Genomic DNA, 24522 nt, shown 5'->3' on the forward strand with positions numbered 1-24522 from the left:
CGGAGAGAAGGGGGGGGGGGGGGGGGGGGGGGGGCGCGAGGACTGGAATTGAGAACCGCTGGCATATATAATAAACTGTAGCAGATCTATACAGGTGGAGCTGGGGGAGGTGGAGGGTTTCAGAGGAACTCTAAAAGCACGCTGTGAACTGCTGACCAGCCATTTAAACGTAAAGCAGTAAGCTCATTGGCTGTGTATGTAACATGAACCAATCAGCTTGTACCAAGCAGTTTAACACTGTGAATATCATCAGTTTGCGTTAAGGACCCATCAGTCTGCGCCATCTAGAGTTTCATGACAGAACTTGACATTTTCATTCTGTTCAGTGTGACTGGTTGAAATTACAGGGCCAGAACAGGTGTGTGTGTTCAATACCAGACTCGTTTAGCAGTAAATGATAGAAAAAGACTTTAATGGCTAATTTATTTATGAATTCAATTTAGATGGGATATTTGCAAAGTGGAATTTAATAATCACTGAAGCACAAAAGATCACCTACTCTATGAGACCAGCACTACTGTCACCTGATATGGGCTAGTGGCAAAAATATAATCTGTGTCTTTTTTTATAGGTGCATGTAGTTTAAAAAAAGTATAATTTTTTAATATTTTTTATTTTTACATAATGAGTCAAAATGAAATGAAATTGAAATTTTTGGTATCACTTTAGTATAGGGACCAATTCTCAATATTAACTATTAATTAGCATGCCTATTATTAACACATTAGCTGTTTATTAGTACTTATAAAGCACATATTCTGCATGACCGTATTCTACATCCCTAATCCTACCCAATACCTAAATTTAACAACTACCTTGCTAACTATTAATAAATAGCAAATTAGGAGTTTGAGGCAAAAGTTGTCGTTAATGGTTTGTTATTAGCGAGAATTGGACCTTAAAATGAAGAGTGACCAAATTTTCTGTGCATTTCTTTCTTCATTCAGTCGTAAAGAAATTAAAGCTGCAGTTCTATAGAGTTTTGCCTCTTTGTCACCATCTCTGTTTGAAACCTGCAATTGCAGTTATTTGTGGAATTACTTTCTTTACGTGGGTTGTGCATCGGCACGGCTCCTCAGCACGGATGAATATGAATATGACATGTGTGGCTGACAGTCACCGCACTGGTGTGGATTCACTGTACTTCGGAAGAATGACCCAAATAAGAATTTTCACCGGAAAATGTAATCTGAACAAGTAAGTAACGTCTGCCACTTTTGTTCTGACCAACTGAGAAAAAAACAACACAATAAATTGTGCTACCAATGGTAATTAAATCTAACGATCCCTTAGCTCATATCATATCAAACCATACAAATTATTATTATTGTTATACTTTGTTCTCAAAATGTTAATGCTCTACACAAGCCCAGCCAAGGAATAGGGGTCTTATCTAGCAAAATGATCAGTCATTTTATAAAAAAAATAAAACATATATACTTCTTAACCACAAGTGTTCGTCTTTGAAGCTGCATTGAAACTGCAATTTTGACCTTCAACCCATTGAAGTCCACTATATGGTGAAAAATCCTGGAATGTTTTTCTCAAAAACCTTAATTTCTTTTTGACTTACGAAAAAAAGACATGAACGTCTTGGATGACATGGGGGTTAGTAAATTATCAGGAAATTTTTAATTCTGGAGTGAACTAATCCTTTAAAAAGGCTAGCTAAAATCATTTCAGCAGTACAGAGAAACTGCAAAAGCTCTGATTCTCAGAGGGACTTTTAAGAGTGCTGAAAGAGGAATTCTGGGGAGAGTCTCACCTCTCCCATATGAGGAGCAGCGCTGGAGAGACGAGATATTTTCCTCAAGGGTACAGAGTCTGATCATGGCAGACACAGACGACAGACACAATACACTCAAAATAAGCACAAAACAAACAGCTGAGAAGATTTTTCCTATATTATTGTATATCAGGGTGATATATATATATATATATATATATATATATATATACAGGGTGCGATTTGTGAACAAACCAGAGGGGGGGATGTTTTGGAAAAAAAACATAATTTTTTCCCCTTTAAAATATATCACAGATCACAGCAATAAATATATAGATCATTTTTGACACCTGTTACAAAACCATTTTTACAATAAATATTCTGATTTGACCTTGAGATTAGATAGCTTCGATATTTGACCACTATTTATGATAATACTTGGTTACAGTGACTCTAGTAGTTCTCATTTCTGCCAGGAATGCAAAATCAATCGGGAGTTAATGATATTTTGATCAGAATAACGAGACACCGTTAATTTTCAATCGCATTTGCTTCCATATTTTTGTACAGGGTTTCGCTACACAACATACAAACTTTACTCCAAAAGTGTGCACATTTGGCTATTCACACGTTTACCTCATATTTCTTTAAATAGAATAGAACCATAATTTGTTTCGTAAGGCATCAGGTTTAGAGCAGTAAATGGTAGTTTGGGGATCCAGGTCCCATCGGAGGGCCAGCCTCGTTACCACGGTAACCGCTGCCAGCCTCTTGGGTAGGTGTGTGGGGCAGCGGGGTCATGTGACACACACAGAACCTCCAAGTCAAAGTTGGACTAGCTAACTCAAATCACCATCTGCATCTTCTATTCTTCTCATCGCCCGCGTCACATGCAGTGATGCTCTTCGCCTCCACCACATCCCCCACTCAGTCCCCTCCACCACCCAGTACAGGGCCACGGGGTTACCATGGCAGCAAGGGTATCGGCAAAACAGCATCTCAAAGACTCCCATCATTTTACTGTTAATGATAACTTATATTCCACTCTCAAATCATCACGTTATGGTATAAGAATAGTTCTACACTAAACATGAAACTATGCGCTCTGACACGCGAGCCTCTGCAGTAATGTGACACACGCTCACACGTTTACTGCTGGATTCCACTCCACTACATTAACTTTAGGAGATAGGACACGTGTGCCAGGCTCTGCCAATGTGTGTGTGTGTTAGAGATTCATGCTGCTGTAGCATGATGCCGCCCGGCCTTCAACCCCCCACCCCCCTTTTCCCAGCGTTGCGAGGCACATCAGCGGCCTGGGACGATAGTGTGTGTGACAGCAGCAGCCCAACAACAAGCGCCAATGTGGGACACAGGAGGGAGGGGGTCAGCGCAGCACCTTCAGGCGCAGCAGACAGGACACTCGTGCATGCCCGTACTAACACACAGGGCGCACCTCAAGGCATTGAGGATAGGACAGAGAAAGTTCCCCCTTCCCCCACCGCCTGCACGGGGTCAAAGTCACCGAACCCTGATAGGGTAAAAGCAGGCTGTCCTGCACAACAAGCTCACAGCCCGATATTAGCATTTTCTTTGTGCCACTGCAACATGGCATCACATGCATGGATATAAATCAAGTGCAATTTTATTGCCTCAAAAATGAAGATACAATGGTTGTCAAAAACCTAGGTGGGCAGTCCATCATACCTAGTGGAAGTTTAGGTTTCTGTGTTCTGAGATGCCTTCATCTAGTGGATTTTTTGAAGGCAGCATAAATGCATCCTTCACTCTCTGTGATATCCCACAGCGTATGGTTGGAAGAACAAAAATGGTATATGATGGAATGGTTGAAAATAGCAAATTAGTTTATAGATGTGCATTTTTTCAACCAATAAATAAATACTGTTGTTATTTATATATTTGCTGAACAACGTTCATCAAAAAGGCAGCGTGCACAATCAAGCTCAGTATTTTGAACAGTATTTAGGGTGTAAATTTGTTCGACTTTTGGTAGATGCTAGCCAAATTAGCCAGATGTTAACATAAGGTGTGGTCACATTTATCACCACTTAATTTCATGAGTAAAACCCAGTCATTTCAATGGGAATCTGGGTGATTGGGAGTTTTAGGTAAAGCTGAAAAATTTCCTCACACATATTTCACTCAGGATCAAGTTGGTGACCAACAGAAAGCTGCTTGGTTTGAAAGTGCTTTACATATTCTACACTACCGACAACGAACCTGTTTTTCCTGCAAAATTTTTGCTTAAATTTCACTAATGTGACCACACTGTTAAAAAGAAATGAAAGTAACTACAGAAAATGTCTTCAGTATCGTGACATACATCCTAGTGAAACGAAATATCAAACAAAAAAAAAAGTCGGGGACTTGATTCAATCCTTTGCTTGTTGACTGGATGGATATGAATGCGAGTTTATGGTAGGGTTAGGCCAGTGTTTCCCAACCGGGGGGCCGTCTGTCGAGAGCAGGGGGGCCGTGGAAAAAATCATTTTTTAATATTTTTAAATTGCTAAAATGTTCAAAAAAGCATATATTATATAATATCCATTATATTGCGTGATCATAATTCCCACATTAAGGTGACGGTAAACTTCTGCGTTCTGTCTCATAATACATTTATGCGTCAGTTTATTTACAATATCTGCATTAGGTCACAATAGAGAGAGTTCTGAGCAAAAACATATATTAAAACGTGTATTAATGTCATACTATAACAAATAGCGCGCGCTGACTTTCTGAAAAGCGCTGTATGGATTGAGGCGCGTGAACCAGGATCACGAAACCCAGACACTCTTTATTAAGCAGGAGGAGCGTTGACAGTTAAAGTCCATTTCTGATTTTATTGTTGTTTGTATTGTCATGTTGCAGTATTTTACTTGCTAGTGTTTTAAAAAATATTTGTACTTTTGGTATTCTATATGCTTTGTTGGTGGTTGGTGGAGCATCACCCGGGGGGATTTTTTTTTTTTTAAAAATATCTGTATGACATTATATTCTGCAGTTCTTCCCTGTTGTACCGAATATCTATACTTTTCAAATTATCACATCGAAGTTAGAAATTCAAATATTGTGACAAAATTAATTTTGTAGGGTGCCACAAGTTTGTTAAAATTTCCAAAGGGTGCCGCGACTAAAAAAAGGTTGGGAAACACTGGGTTAGGCGATATGACCAAAATATTATATTATGATATGAGTAATATTATTTCACGGTAACGATATATAATCACAATACATTTATTTTTGCTTTAAATAAGGTCTTCATGATATCAAAAGTTTTGATATCATAGAAATTTCATAATTCTTGTCACCAGTGTCAATATAAAAAAAATAATACTAGCCTAAATTAAAAAAACAAACAAACTAAAGCTCACTTGAAGACAAGTGGACAGTCAGCGATTAAATAATAAGAAACTACTTACAAGCAATAGGACAAAAAACTACAGTAGAACAAATAAATAGGGAATGCTAATTACATTGTATAAAGTAATCAAATGAATAAAAACACTGCATATTCTTCACTTTATAAATGAAATATATATTTCTTATTAAAGTTACAAAAGTGATTTAATTAAGAGCAGTGAGAGATTTTTTATCTTTTGTTGTTTGATTAACATAAATGACAGACAGCAGGAATATTAGACTGCTGTCACTTTAAGAGTTGCCCAGATCTAATATACTGTTACACATATGTTTTCTTTCTCAGCTGTCTGCTTTCACTTGCAAAGATGGGCATTTTGACACATACAAGTGTGTGTATTTAACCATTTAAGGCCTATAAAGCGGCAAAAATAACTCTGTTCAATACTCCCGCACTCTATGAGCATCATCTCCACGTGGGTATTTTAATTAATAATTACAAGTTCCTAAAATAAATAAACAAATAAAAAGATACGCATGAATGAATCATTCATGATGAGATCAATGACATGCATTTAAAAAATAGAAAGGTGAATTTAGGGTGAATTTTCAGTTCATCCAAACTTTAAAACATATATTTATAAAAAAAATATTACCCACAATGCATCACTTTTATATTGTTAGCCAGTTTTAACATTTCCATGATTTTTGTGCTGTTTTTGTGCACTTTTTGTTGCTAGAACATTGCTCCGTTTCCATTAACAGACTGGGCAGGAGGGCACCATTTCTGACACAGTGAAAAACTGCCCGAAATTAGCAGATTAACAAAATGAGCGAGGGGAATTATTCCTTCACTCCACCTCTATAAGCAGATACTCGTGCTGTTTTTAAACCCTCACACTTCTACCTCCCCCATTCCCTTAATTACTCACATACCCCCCTCTATGAACACCTCTAACTAGAACCTCACTGTCTTTCTCCCTCACTCCATCTCTCCTCTGCTCTTCCAGGCCCCACGTTCCTTCCAGCAGCACCGGATAATTACAGCTTTCCCTCTTTCGCTTTTAATCTCTCCCTCAACACTCTCTCCTTTCTGCTACTCTGTTTCTCTCTTGCTTCCACTCCCAGGTCCCGGACCAAACAGCCCTGTTGCTAGGAGACAAGCTGGGTCGGAGCAGGAGCGGCAGCGACGGCAGCTCCCCCACGTCTCCGCCTCTCTGGAAACAAGGGATGGAGGGATGGTGGAAGAGTTCAGTGGAGGGGAGAAGCCCTTCAGACATGTGTGCTCAGCCAAAAGGAAGAGACAGACACCGACCCCCCACCGACATACAGACATCCAAACAAACAATAATGACAAAAACTGCAAAAATTCACAAAGAACTTGCACACCTGCACAACATGCCGAGCTCGGCATGGCGAATTCAGGGCGGAAAATCTGCAGATAGCGACATAAACATTTACGGTACTGAAATATGGCAGACGGCGGGGCCTGGCTGGACCTGACTGTCCTAATTTTCAACAACGGGTCAGTACCCTCTCCAGGATGAGTGCTTTATGTTTTGGCACACATCCAGAGGGCAGAATTGCTTCTCAAGTAAATCTATAGTTTTAAGGACGTTTCAATGTTTTTACCAGAAAAGAGAACAACAAAAAAAAAACTATGGAAATGAGAGGGAATGTGCGACATGAGGGGCATGAAGAGGGTTTTATCTTGCGCGGAGAGATGGACAGGATCGAGTGGGAGTGAAATGAGTTTGACTGGGTTAGTGCTAATTCTGACAGGCGGTCACAGTTTATGGGCTAAACTTGGCAAACGGCTGCGTAGATAACCAAACTGATGGCTAAATGATGGAGTCTGTGTGTGTTCACGAGACTAACAAGAGAGCAAGAGGGGAAGATCGCACACGTATTTGCTCGTTCCAAAACCTTGTGAGCATCCCACAGAGGCAGCACTTTTTAAGGCATCTTTGGCAAGCTCCTGACATGAAGACCGTTCCAAAAAGTAGCAAACTTAATTATGCAGCCTCCTAAGATACTTTGGTTTGGCCAAATATTAAGGCAGCATGTATCCTTTACTGAGAAAGCAATCCGAGAATGCATTGCAGCAAACTCCAAATATTTGTTGATTTAAATAAACTATATTTTATTGAAAAGTACCAATAAAATAAATCTAATGAATTTTTTTTTACAATTTTACCCAATGTTTGTGTGCTGCATTGTTATACTTATTAAACCATTACGCCAGTAGCTTAGTAATATACTAATGCCAAACTACCATTCAAAAGTGCAAGGTCAGTAAGATTTTTCTTTTTAAGAAATTAATACTTTTATTCATCAAGGATGCATTAAATTGATCAAAAGTGATAGTAAAGACATTTATAATGTAACAAAAGATTTTGCAGCTTCACATTGGTCAATACTGTACATTTGTGTATTCAAAGTGCAACAAACTTGAATCTGCATTGGGAAATGTTTTGCCTCATGTGTTCCTCATGAGAAGTTCCAAACTGGTGGATTTCTATTGAGATAACAGCATTTTGCCCGCAGTATTTCACCATACAAAGACAAATGTGGCATCACCCTTAGACTGATTTCTGAAGGATCATGTGACACCAGAGACTGCTGAAAAGTCAGCTTTGTCACCACAGGAACAAATTACAAGTTTTGAACGGCAGTGTTTTTAGTATTTTTTAGTATTATTTTATAGAAAAAAATATATATAATTGAATTTTAAAAAATTAACAGATTTTTGTTTTAGTATTTCTGTTTATATATATATATATCTTTCCTAGCCTTGCATAAGGAGTGCTATTTATGTTGCAATTTGTGTCACTTGTGAGGTTCAAATATCAGTTAGGATGCTGTCTTAAGGTTTGTTTGCATTAGCAAAAAAAGTCTATTGTCAATATTGTAGCTATAAATCAAAGCCAACACAGAAGTCAATTTCAAACCAAATAGCTTTCTGAATGGGGAACTTTTTCAGCCTCACGCCAAAATCCCCAATTTTTGGATTCCTTTTGGAATGCCAGGATTTCACTTATGAAACTTCGGCAAACAACGGATAAATGTGACTGCACCTTTAGAAGACAGCTGCCTATGTAGGCCGTAGTCATTGGTGCATCTCTCTAGCTTTTAGACCTACTATCTCTTGATCTGCCCTCTCTCAGTCCCATAAGGCTTTTCACCTATATACCCTCAACTTTCTTTCCCTTGTTCCTCTTTCTGTCTCTCCTTTCTCTCCTCTCCTTATGCCTTTGTCATCTTCTATCAGGTAAAGCACGTGATTCGTTTGCTCGATGGAGTGCTGTGTATTCTGTTGGTGAAGTGCGTTGACGTTGTATGTTTTGGCCGTATTAACTCTCGGGGCATGAGCTGTGTGTGTGTTAAAATAAGATTGGCCACACACTTGGGATTACACTGCTCCATTAGGATTTATAGGGGCCTCAAACGCACACACCTGAGTGAATGCATATGCAGAGTGAATGATAATGCACTGCAAATGACAGTGTAGCGATAAGGCACACTGTAACTCAGAGCCCGGAGTCAATTAAAACATTGTTAATTTATCCTGCTCTAGAGCACCGAGACTCTTCACCATGGCAACCGCAGGAATGCAGGGAGACCAGAATACGCAGCCACTCACCTCACAGGCTGTCCTGCAGTCACTACAGTGTGCAGACGCAGTGAGATGCTGCCGGTGGAAATGAAGATGAGTGACTGCTTGTATTCTGTTAGCTCTTGTATTCTCAGCAGTGATGCAGCTGTGAATAAGAAACCAGGCCAGACAAGCAGCCAGCATTTGAGCTGTTGTAGATTATTACTGTTGATTAACATAAATGTTTTTTTTTTCCTACAAAAAGCCATGTCAGTGTACTAGGTGCATCACAATTTGTGTACTTTTGCACTATTCTACTGTATGTCAAAATAGTGTGAGTAGCGTGTTCACACTGAAAATTCCAAAAAGAAAAAGTGCACTTCAAAAACGAGGATGATTCACTTAACCAAAAAAAAAAAAAAAAAATAAAAGCATTCAACTGTCGCAGCTTTCCTTACAAAGCAGAAGGGACAGGGCTAACAATCTCTGATGCTGGAGGTCGGAAGACGGTACATAGAGTATATAATGCATAGTATATAGTGCATTATTTGAGACACAACTACTTTTTTATGTGAATTTTGTCAAATGTCAATTTTTTTACAGAGGACTATTGTGTTCTACAACAATAAAATGCAAAATCCAAAATAATAACCAAGTCGATAAGAATAAAAAATAAAATAAAATAAAGATGATAATAATAATAATGAAAACATTTCATGCACTCAACTGTCGCAGCTTTCCTTACAAAGCAGAAGGGGCGGGGCTATCAGTATCTGATGCGGGATGACAAAATAACCTTATAAAATTCATACACTAGATGTTATATAGTGTATAGTGCATCTTTTGGGACACAACTACTTTGTGAATTTTGTGAAATATCAATTTTTTTTAGAACACCATTGTGTTCTACAACAATAAAATCCAAAATCCAAAATAATAATCAAACCAAAGATAAGAATAAGAATAAAGATTATAACACTACCTTTAGACTCTCTTATATGGCAAAGAAAATAACTTAATTCGGATTTGGAAAATTTTGGGCCACTGATGTTTGGCCACTGAAGATCAGTTACTATAAGCGTACAAAAGTGCACGCTGTTCTCTACATTATCACTGCATCAGTTATTTCTGAACTCGGTACCTCCAGTAGTTTCAGTCACATAATATTAATCTCCTTCTAGTTAACAGGAAAATTAGAAAATTAGAGAAATTTCATTTCTCTGTTCATGGGTGATAAATGAAACTAATCATTTTGGCCTGTCATCAGCTCCCTCCAGCTGTGTGTGTCTGTGTGTGTGTGTGTTTCTGTTAGAGTTCCAGGGTGGTGGAACGACACTTCCTCTTTTCTCTAATTCATAAATAATCACTCTCTCAGTCTCATATCTGTCCTCACGGCTGCACAGCTGAATCTGCCACAGATATGGCTGGCCTCCTGGGGAAACCAAATTATAGACCGTCCTCCAAATGAAAGGCATGGTTTTGTGTGAAGACATGAACCTTGTGAATACACCATGAATATTCAGGACGAGTCACTCTATTTGCAGGTATCAAAAGTAGCTTCACACCGACTTTATTAAAATCAATTAGTTCCACTATGATAGAGAGTGCTCTCTTCTAATCTCTCATTCCACACACACAGCCTTAGTGTCAATGTCATGAGATAGGTCTATTAGCGGAGCATGCTGAAGCTAATGCTGGTGATCTTCCAGCCTGGTCACAGCTGGTTTGCAGGCTGGTTTTGAGCACTTCTTTAGCTGGTCAGGCTGGGAGACCAGCAGCTAAAACCAGCTGAATACCAGCTTGGCCAGGCTAAAAATAATGACTTTATTCAACAATTTATTCTCTTTATTTAAGAAACTGTTGAATAAAGTTGTTATTTTTGTTTTCTTTGTGCACAAAAAGTATTCTCGTAGCTTCATAAAATTACGGTTGAACCACTGATGTCACATGGACTATTTTAATGATGTCCTCCTTACTACCTTTCTTGGTCTTGAATGTGGTAGTTGCGTTGCTGTCTATGCAGAGTCACCATGTTAATCAGATGTTTTGTCCTAACTAGCTGCGACGGTGACACATGAAATTTCTATTTTAGAAACGGTTTCTATTTCCGCGACGTCGCGGCTGGAACAACAACACACAAACTATATAACAGTAGATATTCTCAGGTGATTATGTGCTTTATTCTTAAAAATTAATTAAAGCAAACATGTATGTTAAAACTGTGAACTCAATGCGAACCAACGAGCGCATTCCGTAACAAAGATGGAATCAGACACTATGTACATTTAATGATGTTAAAAAGGTTTAATATTTATGAATTAGATTATAAACCTATCCATTTCGTTGCAAGTACAGTGCACTTCCAGAGAGAGCCCGCCCACACATGCTTTTGATTGGCTGTGATATTTGATTGATTCTGTCGCGTCACGTTGTCGCGTCGCATCTGGTGTGTGGACACCCAAATTGCTTGTCGGTGGAATCTTGTCGCATCTTGTGTAGTTTGGACACGGTGTTATGGGCTTGGAACAACATGAGGGTGAGTAGTTAACAGTGTTGGGCAAGTTACTTCCAAAATGTAATCCATTATATATTACTAGTTACTGTCTTTTGAAAGTAATTAGTTACATTACAATATTACTGTCTCTGAATTGTAATGCGTTACACTACTTTTGAGTTACTTTTGAGTTACTTTCAATGATTTAATAAAAACAGATTTTATTTTTAGTTAAACTTAATTTTTGTTGCTCGTCCGCCGTCTTTTTCTCTTCTCCGACCCCGCAGCTCTCTCCGGTAGCTTAGTGTTAGTGGCACCAGTCCAGGTGTTTCCAGGTTTTACTCGTGCTATTTCTCCATGTTGAGAGTTTGGTGTCGCACATATTGCTAAGCATTCTTATCCTTTTCTCCGATGAACTGAAAATAACAGGAGTGTGTCCATCTCACAAATGTAGAATCCGTCTCTGCAGTCATCTCAACCATCTGAATTTTTTTCTCTGGTGCTGTTTTGCGGTGTTAGTAATATGTTGTTGTAACTTGCGTTACTGAGATTGTAACGAGTAATAATATTACCCAAATTTGATTAGTAATGCGTTATATTACTGCGTTACAGCAAAACGTAATATACTACTGTAATATTATTACTTTTGTAATGCGTTACTCCCAACACTGGTAGTTAATGACAGAATTTTTATTTTTGGGTAAACTATCCCTTTAAGATACTAATATGCACCTTTTAGGGGTAAATAAGATACAAAGGTGTACCTTTTGAAAAGGTACCACTTCAATGACAGCTTTTGTACCTTACTACCCTATCGACACCCTAAACACTTTAGAAACAGCATAGCAATGCTCTACCATTGCCCTAACATCTTAGTTTCACGTGAGCAAACACCACTGGCATTTTCTTCAAATAGAGTTTGCTGAATTGTGTGACATTCTGTTACCTGTAGGAGCTCTTAATGAAGTCCCGCAGAGAAGAGGACATAGTGTGTGTACACTAGAGGACACACTAACCACTAGCTGCCCTGCAAACATGCGTATGGCCCCTTCTGCAGCAGCACAACACTCTCTGTTCCAATGCATTCGTCTTTTTATCAGCTTCTGCCCTCTCCTCTCATCCCCCTCCTTCCCTCCCTGTTCCTCTGCTCCTGTTAGCCTGAACACTCACTACCACAATTACCGCCGGAGCTACATCTACAGCTGCTCAACTAGCAGAGGGGGGTCAGGACCGCCGCGTGTGTGCGCCAGTGGTAATCTGAGGGAAAGAGGAGAGGACGGCGAGAGAGAGATGTTTTCTCTCGTTGTTGTGAAGCCAAATAAACCAAGAGCCCATGATGAGCAGTCATTGGATGTGACAAACTCTTGCTCTTTACTTGCTCTGAATGATTAACCACTCAGATCATTGTCCTTATACAACACCTAAACCAACTAACACACAGGCACTAATCTTACCAGCTGCTCCCCTACACCTGCTTTTTGTGTGTGTATGTGTGAGAGTGTGTAAGAGATATTTGAGCCCCAGGTAACAGCGACTGGGGGGTAGGGGGTGTTGCAAGGTAGATCATCTTTGGTGTCCACATGAAAGAGGAAGAGCTGCATTGAAAAAGAAAAATGAAGTTTGCTTTATTTTTGACAAAGACACTCAAGTTTGTCAAATTAGCAGATCAATTCAAGTTCTCTTTCTCACATGACCTGGTCACAATTACATGAAAGTGTCTTGCACTTCGATTCTTAGGTAAATTTTGGCCAATGAGATAAGCAGATAAATATTTGTACCATATGGCTGATAACTGATAAATGGCAGATAATAAAATTATATACTATTTTCTGTAAATAAATTCAAAATAAAACTAAAAACTAAAATCAGTAATTGTAGATGTTACAAGTGAATTTAGGCATCACAAAATTATAATATATAGTATGAAAAATGAATAGTATGAATTTGTTAAGGAATACAATTAACAGTGATTAGGGTTAGGCCTGTCGCAATAATCAATATATCGACTTATCGCGCAATATATGTACATGACCTCAATAATTTTTGGTGACGCAATATATCGCACATTATATTTGGTTAACTGAAATTAAGCTGAAATAAAATATAAATATTAGATTAAATAACATTAAAAAACAACTGAAAAAAAAGAGTTGAAGTACTAGAACTACTAAAACTTAAATAAAAATTAATTTAAAGCGGAGCAGAAATATAAAAAAAAAGTGACAAAAGCATGTAACTGAATTACAAAAATTTCAACTAAAATACATTTTCAATTAAAGTTAAAACAAATAATGGTAACACTTTACTTGAAGGGGTGTGCATAAGACTGACATGACACCTTCATAATCATGACATGACACATGTCATGAATATGAAGGAGGTTTTATGCATGTTTATGACAACTGTCATTAAGTGTCATTCGCTCAGTTATGTCATTTTTAATGCAAATATGACATTATTTGACCTAACCCTAACCTAACCCTACCCCTTCCCTTACCCCTAACCATAGCCCATAACAAAGACATCTCAAACAATGTCATCTTTGCATTAAAAATTACATAACTGAGCGAATGACACTCAATGACAGTTGTCATAAACATGCATAAAAAACCTTCATATTCATGACATGTGTCATGTCATGATTATGTAGGTGTCATGTCATGATTATGAAGGTGTCATGTCAGTCTTATGCACACCCCTTCAAGTAAAGTGTAACCCAAATAATACTAAAATAACACTGAGAGTGATTACATTATTAGTGTTTTTAAAGAGGAACTTTTAAAGATTAGCTTTAGATGAAAAATATATAGAGAGAGATGTAAAAATAGAGTAAATGAGCAAAAACAAGTAAATATACATTACTGACTGATACCAACAGTGTTGGGCAAGTTACTTCCAAAATGTAATACATTATATATTACTAGATAAATAAAAACAAAATGTCTAACCAACACGGTACCAATATATTGTGTATTCCAATTCATCAGACAACAATTTGTGACTTTCAAAAGTCTGTTTGAAGAGAGAACTGACATATAAAGTCTAAAAAAAATCATTATTTTTTTAAAATTATTACACAATTTTTTTTCCAAAACAGCTAGACGGAACGCAACTGAATGGAAAAGAACAGCGGGTCCTTGAGATGCTCATGGCACAAAATGCCCATCCCTAATCAGAAATCGCAAACACGTCACAGCTCGCTGACCGTCCAGGCAAACACTGCAACTGCATGTTCTCTTCTCTACACCTGCACATGGCTGACCACAAACACAAACAACCATCAAACACTCCCACCCAGTGTGTGCCGAGGGAGGGGCTTTCAGTAATACAGAATAATTTAGCTCCGCGTTTGGGGCTCCTTTAGGGCACTGAGATGAATGGACTGATGAGATGCTCCCTTAGGCGGAGCAGAGACTACACACATACAACTGAGGAGAGAGCGAGCTATATTTTACACATATTTGAGTTAGTGAGTTGGCGGTCTTTACTGAACACGATGCAAAAAACTGCAGTGTACCGCAAAAAAAAATATAGCAAGAATCATATTTCTGTTGAGTCCTCACAGGTACATGCACAAACTCTAGTCTGATTCGTTCTATGAGCTCATTCTTTTTAGTGAATCAAAACCATACAGAATGACAAGTGAAACTGAATTCCCTAAATGAATGACTCTTAAGGGCTGTTCACACCAAGGATGATAATAATGACAATAATGACACAGAGGAATCACTTTCAGAACAATTTTTTCCAGCTGATGAACAATAAAAACACTAACAGCCAATCAGAATCCACTGGACTCTAAAGAGCTTGAGCATTTAAAAGGTTAGTTCACCCAAAAATGAAAATTAGCCTGTGTTTTACTCACCCTCAAAGCAGGTGTATGTGACTTTCTTCTTTCAGACGAATCCAATTCGTCTGAAAAATTGTCCTGGCTCTTCCAAGCCTTTCAATGGGGGTAAGCAGGTGTTGGTTGTCAACAGTTCAGAAGACGTGAAATAAAGTGCACGCATCCGTAATAAAACGTCCCTCACACGGCTCCGGGGGGTGAATAAAGGCCTCCTGTAGCGAATCCATGCATTTTTGTAAGATAAATATCCATATTTCAAACGTAATAAACACTTTTTTCTCACTTCCACTGACTGTCATACACGGAAGACGTTCCGGCGGATGACGTAAGACGTCGACGTTGCGTGATAAGTGACGAATGTTTTGCAAAACAAAACAAAACGCCGGTCACGAATTAGAAGCACAAAACGAGGATTTGTAAAGAAAAATGTCGGAGGATTTCGATATAAGCCAAGAGGAGACTGGTTTTCCTTTGCTAAAGTAAGGAAACTTTGTTTCCTTTGCTCCTGCATTTCTCAGAGGCGCGTGCACGACGCCTACGTCTTACGTCATCCGCCTGAACGTCTTCCGCGTATGACAGTCAGCAGAAGTGAGAAAAAAGTGTTTATTTGTTTGAAATATGGATATTTATCTTACAAAAAATGCATGGATTCGCTACAGGAGGCCTTTATTCACCCCCCGGAGCCGTGTGAGGGACGTTTTATTACGGATGCACGCACTTTATTTCACATATTCTGAACTGTTGACAACCAACATCCGCTTACCCCCATTGAAAGGCTTGGAGGGGCCAGGACAATTTTTAATATAACTCCGATTGGATTCGTCTGAAAGAAGAAAGTCACATACACCTAGGATGTTTCGAGGGTGAGTAAAACACAGGCTAATTTTCATTTTTGGGTGAACTAACCCTTTAAGGTGGCAGATGACAAAACTTAAAGGGAACGGGCCCTTTATGAGCCTGTTTTTTAGTGAATCAAAAACATACAATGTAACAAGAGAATTCCAATTCCCAAAATAAGTGAATCTTACAAGTCATGAACAACGAGTTTGAATCATTTTGAAACATTTCTCCGTATAATTTACAAAAATTCAGTCACGTTTAAGTGTGTAATTGTCCAAATACTTTTTAGGGCCAATGGATTTGACGGTTTTATCTTCTCTTGAGATTCTCACTTCCTTGTCCTACCCTACCCCACAAAATAAAAGAAGCTTTCGGACAAAATAAGCTAAAGAGAGAGCAGTGTTCTTCTGCAACAGTTGCTCGGAGAGAGAGAAAGGGGAGGAAAGAGAGGAACGTTAGGGGCTATTAATAGTGTCCACAGATGCTGGTGTCAACTGCATGTGATGGCTGTGTGACTGTTTCCTCCAGCCACCTCTTTCTCCCTCTCTCAACATCATTTCTTCTTTCTCCCTCTCCTGAAATCCCCTCTGCTTTCCCTTGCTCCATCTCAGTCATGTTTCTGTCTTGCATTGGTATAAAAAAAATTCCCTCCATCTTTTATTCTTCTCGTCTCACACCTTCATCCCCATGAACGTCATCCTCACATAACTCTCCTTCACTTTTCATACATTATAAAGTAGTGCTACAGGTCATTTGAGGGGAGTCAGATGACCCCTTTACATGTGTGAATGATGTCTGCTGTATTCACACTATTTTAAGCTGTGTGTTTTGATGAGTAATACAGTAAGCATCTGAGAGAAAACAGTTTGCCAGTCATAACGACAGACTGATCATTATCTTCATACTGAGCTGCGGATCAATCCACTCTAGCGTCAAAACTGCTATTACACACAAGCACACCAATGAGAGGTAAACATTAGTTTTCACTTAAAATTTGACATTTATGTACAGTAATTTGAACAAAAGAATGTTAAAGTGATAGTTCACCCAAAATGTAACATTGTGTTATTATTTACTCACCCTTATATAGTTTCACCCCTGAGCTGTTGCTTTTTTTTTTTCTAGGGAACACAAAAGTGGAACTTTCGTAGGAACTTTTGAAGCTACTTTTCCTTATCTCAACAATTTACAGTTGCTAGAGGCTGTGAAGCTCCAAGAAGGACAAAAAAGCACCATAAAAACCACCAAAAAGAATCATAAAAGCATTGTGAAAGTAGTCCATGTCAGTGCTATTATTGATATATTATAGTATTTATTCACATTTTAAATTAGCTTTTTATTTTTATATCATTAATTTTCATTTTCATTTTATTTAAATTTTTAGTCATTTTGTTATGGGCATTTGACATTATTATTAGTTTTATTTTTTTTAATATAGCTGTTTAGCTTTATTTATTTATTTATTTAATTTTTAGCCAATTTAGTACTTAAACTTATTTCAGTTAATTGCCAAGGTAACATTTTTAAGTTAAGTTTTTAAACTAAGTTTTGCGTCTAGTATTTATATTTCATTTTATATTTATTTCATTTACTAAAAATTATTAATAGTTTTAGTTAACAATAACAACACTGGTCCATGAATGTTTCAGATTTTCCTCTGCCATAACGTAGTTTTCGGTCAAGAACAGACTAAAATTTTAATCAACATTCACTGATAATCTGCATTTATTTTCGGAATTCATATGGAAACCATGCAGATTTAGAAGATTATTATATGGACTACTTTTATGGTGTTTTTTTTTTTTTTTTGTCTTGGTCTAATTTAATCAATAGAATTTACTTGACCCTTTGACATGATTTCTATTAGGTTGGAATTTGTATTACAAGTTAAAGATTCTAATCAAGATCTTGTGTTACCTGTGCACATTGCAACACAGTCCCTGCACCCTGCGCTAATCGAATGGTGAGGGAATCACTTTCTCTCCGTTTTTCCTATTCCCGTCAATTAGCCCCCCTGAGTGAACTGAATGGGAGGCTTGTCTCAAAGAAAGCAGAACACACACATACCCAAAGCAAGAGAGAGTGAGCGAAAATAGTATTTGAATAGGACAAATCTGGGGCAGCCTCTTCATTATGAGGGTACACAGAGCTCGGAGGGTGCATCCATTTTAACTTTTCTATCATACCAGTTTCCTTTCCTTTATCAGTGAAACGGCCATAAGATGAATCTTCATCTGGGCTCCTCATTATTCCATTTGTTCTGTTGAGAGCTGACCTGCTCACCTCATCTCTGCCTCTCTATCTCTCCCTATTGCTCTCATACAAACACACATTTCTAACTTGCCTTTTCACCAATAATACCACACACTGCCATATTGTCTCACTAAGCTACACAGGTGAACCAAATCAGCAGGTGTGTTTGGCTTTAGTCCATTATTATAATAAAGTCAACGGCTTGGAAACCTGAACTCTTCAGCTCAGAAAAAGACGTTATGAAGATTAATCATTTGAGAAAGGTAACGCAAGCACAGGCATCCTTTCTGTAAACCTGGTCTCAATACATAAATGTAGAAAAGCAAAGGTTGAAGCAAATATCATTTTACTTGACTAGCTGCTTTTCCTAATGGTAAAATGCAAAAAAGAGAGAAATGCACAGAGGCAGCATACACAGATTGGACGAAAATGTTCGAATTGTATAAATTCTTACGGATTTCCACCAATTTGCCAATAGTTACAAACCGCCATGAGAGAGTCCAACTAACCCCAAATAAACACATGTGGATCACTGAACCATAACGATGTCCGAAATTACAAAAAGTGAGGCATTTTTAAAAATGTAGTTTAAAATACATGTGACAAGTTCATAGAAATGTATTCATTGTATTCATGCTGGTTTCCTACATTTTTCAAAAACATTTATACCAGTTTCTACAAACAGTTTGATGTATTAATTTTAATAATGTCAACTTGTTTAACCATCAAGTGAAATGCACTAAATACTTTTCATGCACTTTGAATACACCTGCATATACTCAATATTTAATATTTTTTTCTCAGGTCAACTCCATTTGACCCAAACAGAATGTACTTCTACATAAATCTGTTAGAATATGTTATATTTTTAAAGGCACTCACGAGGGTCAAAAGGTTTCCTCTCGGTTGTCTGGTTTTCTTGTCACATGACAACAAAAAATGTCTTCCTGCATACTGGTTACACTACACTGACTTTTTAAAACCATATTTTTTTCACTGCTGATTTATATATACTACTATTACTAAAAATAAAAAGATTAAGACAATATAATAAATATTATGGCAAACTAGTTATGCCAGCATTTTTCAAAACATGTTTTTTCTTTAAGCCCCACAAAAAAATACCTTTCAGAAATTGAATAGCATTCAAAAAATGAAAACATTATTATAGAGAGGTCTATTCAAGTTATTGCCTGTATAAATATCATTAATATATATTTTAACTAGTATGCCATCTTAAATGCACATTTCAAAATACATTCGATTCGTTAGCACTACATTTCACTAATATCCAGAAACTAGTGTTCATTGTCAGTGACTGATAGTGATAACAGAAAGAGCTTCCGGACAATCGGTTCCCGTGGATACCGGGCGGAGTGGCACGCGAACAAGTGGTTGCCAGAGACCCGAGAGAGACAGCTCAACTACAGATAGGCTATACAACCCTAAACAAGATTCACCGGCCGCGAGACGCGTAGACCTGTGCGCCATTGTGCGCGTGGCTCAGAATTTGCATAGGCAAATATTACGCGTTTGATTAGCAGACGGGAAAAAAGAGCACCCATACTAACCGTTGCCTTGATGGGGACGTACAGGACCGGTTTGTCCGCTGCCCCGTTCTCGTTCGGCTTGCTGTCAGTGTTGCCCACCTGGAAACCTTTGGATTTCACCCAGAACTTAAATTTGGCGTTGATGTGGTTGCTCTCGATATAGACGCCCTCCAAGTCGTCGCTCTGTAAGAGGGTCTGCAGAATTTTGTTGTATTTTCGCCGGGTGACGGTCTTTGTTTTGCCGGAGTCCCCATAAGTGCGGAGGCACCACTCCTGAAAATCACCAAACATCTCCGCCTCGGACACCGCGGGGCTTCGGCTCCTTCTCGTTAAATCCACCCGTTTTTTGGTTGACATGGCTTTGTCGGTCCTCCTCCGGTACGAAAGAGGCTTCGAAGATATGCTGGATATGTAGATAAAGCTCCTAATTTACCGCGAACACCAATGGAAATATTCTTCAAATCGCGTTCTGCACAAACACACGACTGAACGCCGGTGTATTTGTCTATCCTCGCACCTGTTAACGGAGCCGTTTCTTCTGTCCCACAGGATGGCAAACAAATGACAGTCCCGCGTCTCCTGTTGAGGAACTGAAAGAGGGGCCGTCCTACAAACGGTTTTCGCCCACCTGTAAACTGAAGGCTAATTAAACCAATCTGCCCCTCGCCTAAATACCCTAAATACGATCATTAGACCGTGGTGATACGCGTAGGAGCCCACGAATTGCTTATAACGAGGAGCGAACGATCCTCTCAGCGTTCGTCGCTCAGTGATGAACTGCTGCTGCACCTGGAATCGCTCGCCACCTGTTAGAATGAGCTCGAGCCGCGACGCTCGGCGCGCCTGTCCACGCGGAGAACGGGATTGTACGTGTAACGTGAGATAGGAGGCATACTAACTGACCCACGAGGGATGGATGGATGGGTTTGAGCGGCGTCCCATGCGCGGTGGGACAGTCCAGATCCAGGAAGTGCTCGCGTTCAGATAGCCCTAATCAACACAAAGCAGATGAGTGTCCCACAGAAACCAGTTTTAGACCAGGAGGTTACTGTTTGTTTACGTGCTATTTATTTATTTAATCTTTAGTTAATTAATTTTACTAAAGGTGCATTTACATTTGTTGATTTTTAAATAATGAATATAGAAACATGAAAAGGTGAATGAAAATATAAAATACACGACACATAAATGAAAATATAAATCATAAGCGTTTGAATATATATGGAAAATATATACAGTTTAAGTCTACTCTGGTGCTATGTTTGATGGTGTTCACCCTGCAGTGAACAGACATCATTTTTAATGAGAGATGATTTCTGGCAATATGAGATACAGACACCATTGGCGATGCAAAAAAAGTTGAGCAAAGTATGCAAATGAGGAAAGCAGGAACAACCAACATCATAGCAACTCTGAGACCTTCATCAGTTTAATTGCTGTCAGTGTGAACAGGGCTTTACACTGAAACAAAAGCAGTATCAGAGCTGCCTGTGATAGTAGGGGCTGAGGTGGATCAGAGTATGTGCATTTTAGGCTTTTGTGCACTGTTGTGTCTTTACACAGAATTTGGAAGCGACACAAAGCCTGTTAAAAGCAGTCTTAACCTGACTGCTTAAAGTCATCTTTATATTGCAACTGCTTTTTCTAAAAACTGAACAGTTCCATGAAGGTCAACTAAAAGGTGATTGTGGTAAGAGATCAGCCTTTTCTTTAAAGTACTTAATGCCGCCTTCATGTGTTTTTGGACATTTAGATGTTGTGAGAAAAATTAATAAAAATTGACAGTCACTACAGGAATAGTTCTCTCCTCCGCCATGTGTTGCGTTTATGGCCCGCCCAAAACTTGACTATCAGTATAAGTTGCTTTTGATAAAGATGTCAGTCAAATGCATGCATGTAAATAAAATGCCACAGTTAAAGGCCTGGAACTCATGGAAATTGTTCTTTGAGTGAATTTGTATGATAAAGTATGTTAATATGTAAATATGTTAATCATTAATAAAAAAAGAAAGAAAACTTTGAACCTTGATGACCCAATGTTGTGATGCAGCTATTTTGTATAATTTTCATATAGATACATGTGCCCTGAGGACAACTGTATTGATCATGAGAGGTTGCTCTTTCACATTTTAGGAGACTCGGTGGAATATCAACATAGTCTCAGATGTCTCTACTAAAATGCCTTAGGAGAAATAAAACAAGACAACTTTTTTCCAAAAGAAAAATCTGAGAAACTGAGAGAACAACAATCGGAACAAGTGAGGGATCTCCTTAGTGATTTTTCATGGGTACACACAGACGTCTGCTAGAACAGTTTGATCAAATATAAAGAATAATTCAAATAGATTAGTATTAACATTTAAATCTGAATCCTCAGCTCAGGGGAGTTCCAGCAACACATTCCCAGAGTACTCAACCAAGTGATTAGAGAGAGAAATACCACTGCAGATCATGAAATAATGTGGGCGATCAAGAAGACCTTGAGTGAACAGTGAGCGTGGACGCTCTGTGCAGGGCTGAGTGCTGTGTTTGTGGAACTCCAAGTGCTCTGTGTCAGACACAACATACAGATACACATGCTGTGTGCTGAAAGTACAAACAATTGTGTGGCATAGTTGAAAAGAGCTTTCAAAATCTTTTACAAAAATCCACATCTCATTGATGTTCCATGAAAACTGAGTGCTGAGGTTTTGTTCAGTAAAGTTCTGAAGAGCTTGACCTCATTTAATCTACTTTTGTGGCTTTTTTCCATTAGCTTTGAAGCCATCTATATTCTAGCGTACTCTAAAAAGTACAAAAATATGTACAGCTTAAAAATTATTTTTCCAGGAAAGCAAACAAAACTCATCCAGCACTGCACAGATTTTCATCCAATCAAATGCCCCTAGACGGAACATGCCCCTCCCCTTTCCAACTAGTAACTACCGAATTATGTGTTGCCTAAAAGTATGTACTCTTTTTGTGAAGAAGAAAAAAATCTGCCAGTTGTGAATCTTTTATGCAGAGAAATGTTTTTTAGTTTTTTTTGCATAATGATGTCCCATAAACGTATCTGTTTCATGATTGTGCTTTTTGTATCTTTAAAAAGTTCACAATGTTGTTGCAGATGAAATATAACACAGATAACATTAATTAAATATTTTTATCAGTTAAATATTGATTATTATAACTCAAACCCCTTTCAGAGTGTCTCTACTTAACAGTCCGTCTCACAAACATCTGCCATGTTTGTAGTTCTTTTTTATTAGTTTTTATATTTCTGAACCAAAACCTCCTCCAAAGCGCAATGGGTCGTAGGCAATATCAGCCATTAGACTGTGCACAAATCCATACTTTGAAAATCTACCAGAAATATTAGCCCATCCGGGAACTTTTAGCATACTCTTTTCAACATACTATGCTTTGGGACAGACTTATTCTAATTTCACATACTATTTAGGATGGGCAGTATTCACATTGGGACACAGGGATGTTTCATGGCTGTAATATAATTAAACACTATTTGGCTACAAAAGGATGACCCCTCGATATGCCCCGCGCAAACTTCCTGTTTTGATAGGGAATACGTCATCACCAGAACAAAAGTTGTGCTCATAAATCAATACAGGAGTTCCTTTAAAATGCATTCCAGTCTGATTTTAAAGGATTTTTAATCATGTAGATTCAATATCAGGTTGTGCTTTTCATCTGATTTATGAAAAACAAGTGAAGAGTAACTTCAGATTTTGACTTGGAACTGGTAGGTCTTCTCTTGTTCACATCCTGAGCCTAAATGCTCCCTCTCAGCAAAAGTTAGCAACGGGCACAAGGAATCAAAGCACTGGGTAGAACCAGCTGTATTTAAATAGCCTTTTGCTTTGGGAAGTGAAAGTGGGTTTCAAAACCCTGCTGACTCCCTCCCTGCCTTTTTCCCCTTTTCAGCTATGGCCAAAGAGAGAAGCGAGCATCTGCTTCCAGAGAAAAGTGGTCAGTCATCTGTGGTTAGCCCACTAAAGTCTCTTCCCTGAAATGTTTGTCACTCTGTCTGTCGAAATCACAACCGCTGGTTTGGGCCGCACCGTGTTCCAGTAGGCCCCTCAGACACATACGCTGTCATGTGGCGCTGCTTGGATTGTTAGTATTGAGCAGTCATGCTTCAAACTGTATGTGGTGGAGGTAAACCTTCATTGAAATGCCTTCTGAAACGGAATTATATGGATGTAGAGTGTGTTAGCTTTGATATGTGTATGGACTGGAGATATGTGTATGTGTGTAAGGCTCTGCTCTGTACAGGACTGGGTGTAAGGGTGGGTAGTTATGTCTATCTGTTGCTATGACGGCAGTCATCAGCAGAGGCTGTGAGTGGGTGTCAGCTGTGGCCCAAGAGAGAAGCGAGCATCTGCTTCCAGAGAAAAGTGGTCAGGCATCTGTGGTTAGCCCACTAAAGTCTCTTCCCTGAAATGTTTGTCACTCTGTCTGTCGAAATCACAACCGCTGGTTTGGGCTGCACCGTGTTCCAGTAGGCCTCTCAGACACATACGCTGTCATGTGGCGCTGCTTGGATTGTTAGTATTGAGCAGTCATGCTTCAAACTGTATGTGGTGGAGGTAAACCTTCATTGAAATGCCTTCTGAAACGGAATTATATGGATGTAGAGTGTGTTAGCTTTGATATGTGTATGGACTGGAGATATGTGTATGTGTGTAAGGCTCTGCTCTGTACAGGACTGGGTGTAAGGGTGGGTAGTTATGTCTATCTGTTGCTATGACGGCAGTCATCAGCAGAGGCTGTAAGTGGGTGTAGGGTACAGTGTGCTGCTTATCCCTGCTGACTCACTTGTGTGCATGGGTTTGTGCAATT

General features: G+C 38.7%; 1 protein-coding gene across 1 annotated transcript in view; it reads right to left on the reverse strand.

Annotated features, from left to right (window-relative positions):
• The window catches only part of LOC107719914 (nucleolar protein 4-like), a 151653-nt gene extending 131281 nt beyond the window's left edge, over positions 1 to 20372 (reverse strand). The window contains exon 1 of the mRNA XM_016527465.1: positions 19705 to 20372. Within this exon, the coding sequence (XP_016382951.1) occupies positions 19705 to 20040 (336 nt within the window). The 5' untranslated portion in view covers positions 20041 to 20372. The remainder of the gene's footprint in view (positions 1 to 19704) is intronic.
• Between the last annotated feature and the right edge of the window lie 4150 nt (positions 20373 to 24522).

The sequence above is a fragment of the Sinocyclocheilus rhinocerous genome, unplaced genomic scaffold (assembly GCF_001515625.1).
Source record: "Sinocyclocheilus rhinocerous isolate Xijiao unplaced genomic scaffold, SAMN03320098_v1.1 scaffold2616, whole genome shotgun sequence".
In the NCBI taxonomy this organism is placed as follows: Eukaryota; Metazoa; Chordata; class Actinopteri; order Cypriniformes; family Cyprinidae; genus Sinocyclocheilus; species Sinocyclocheilus rhinocerous.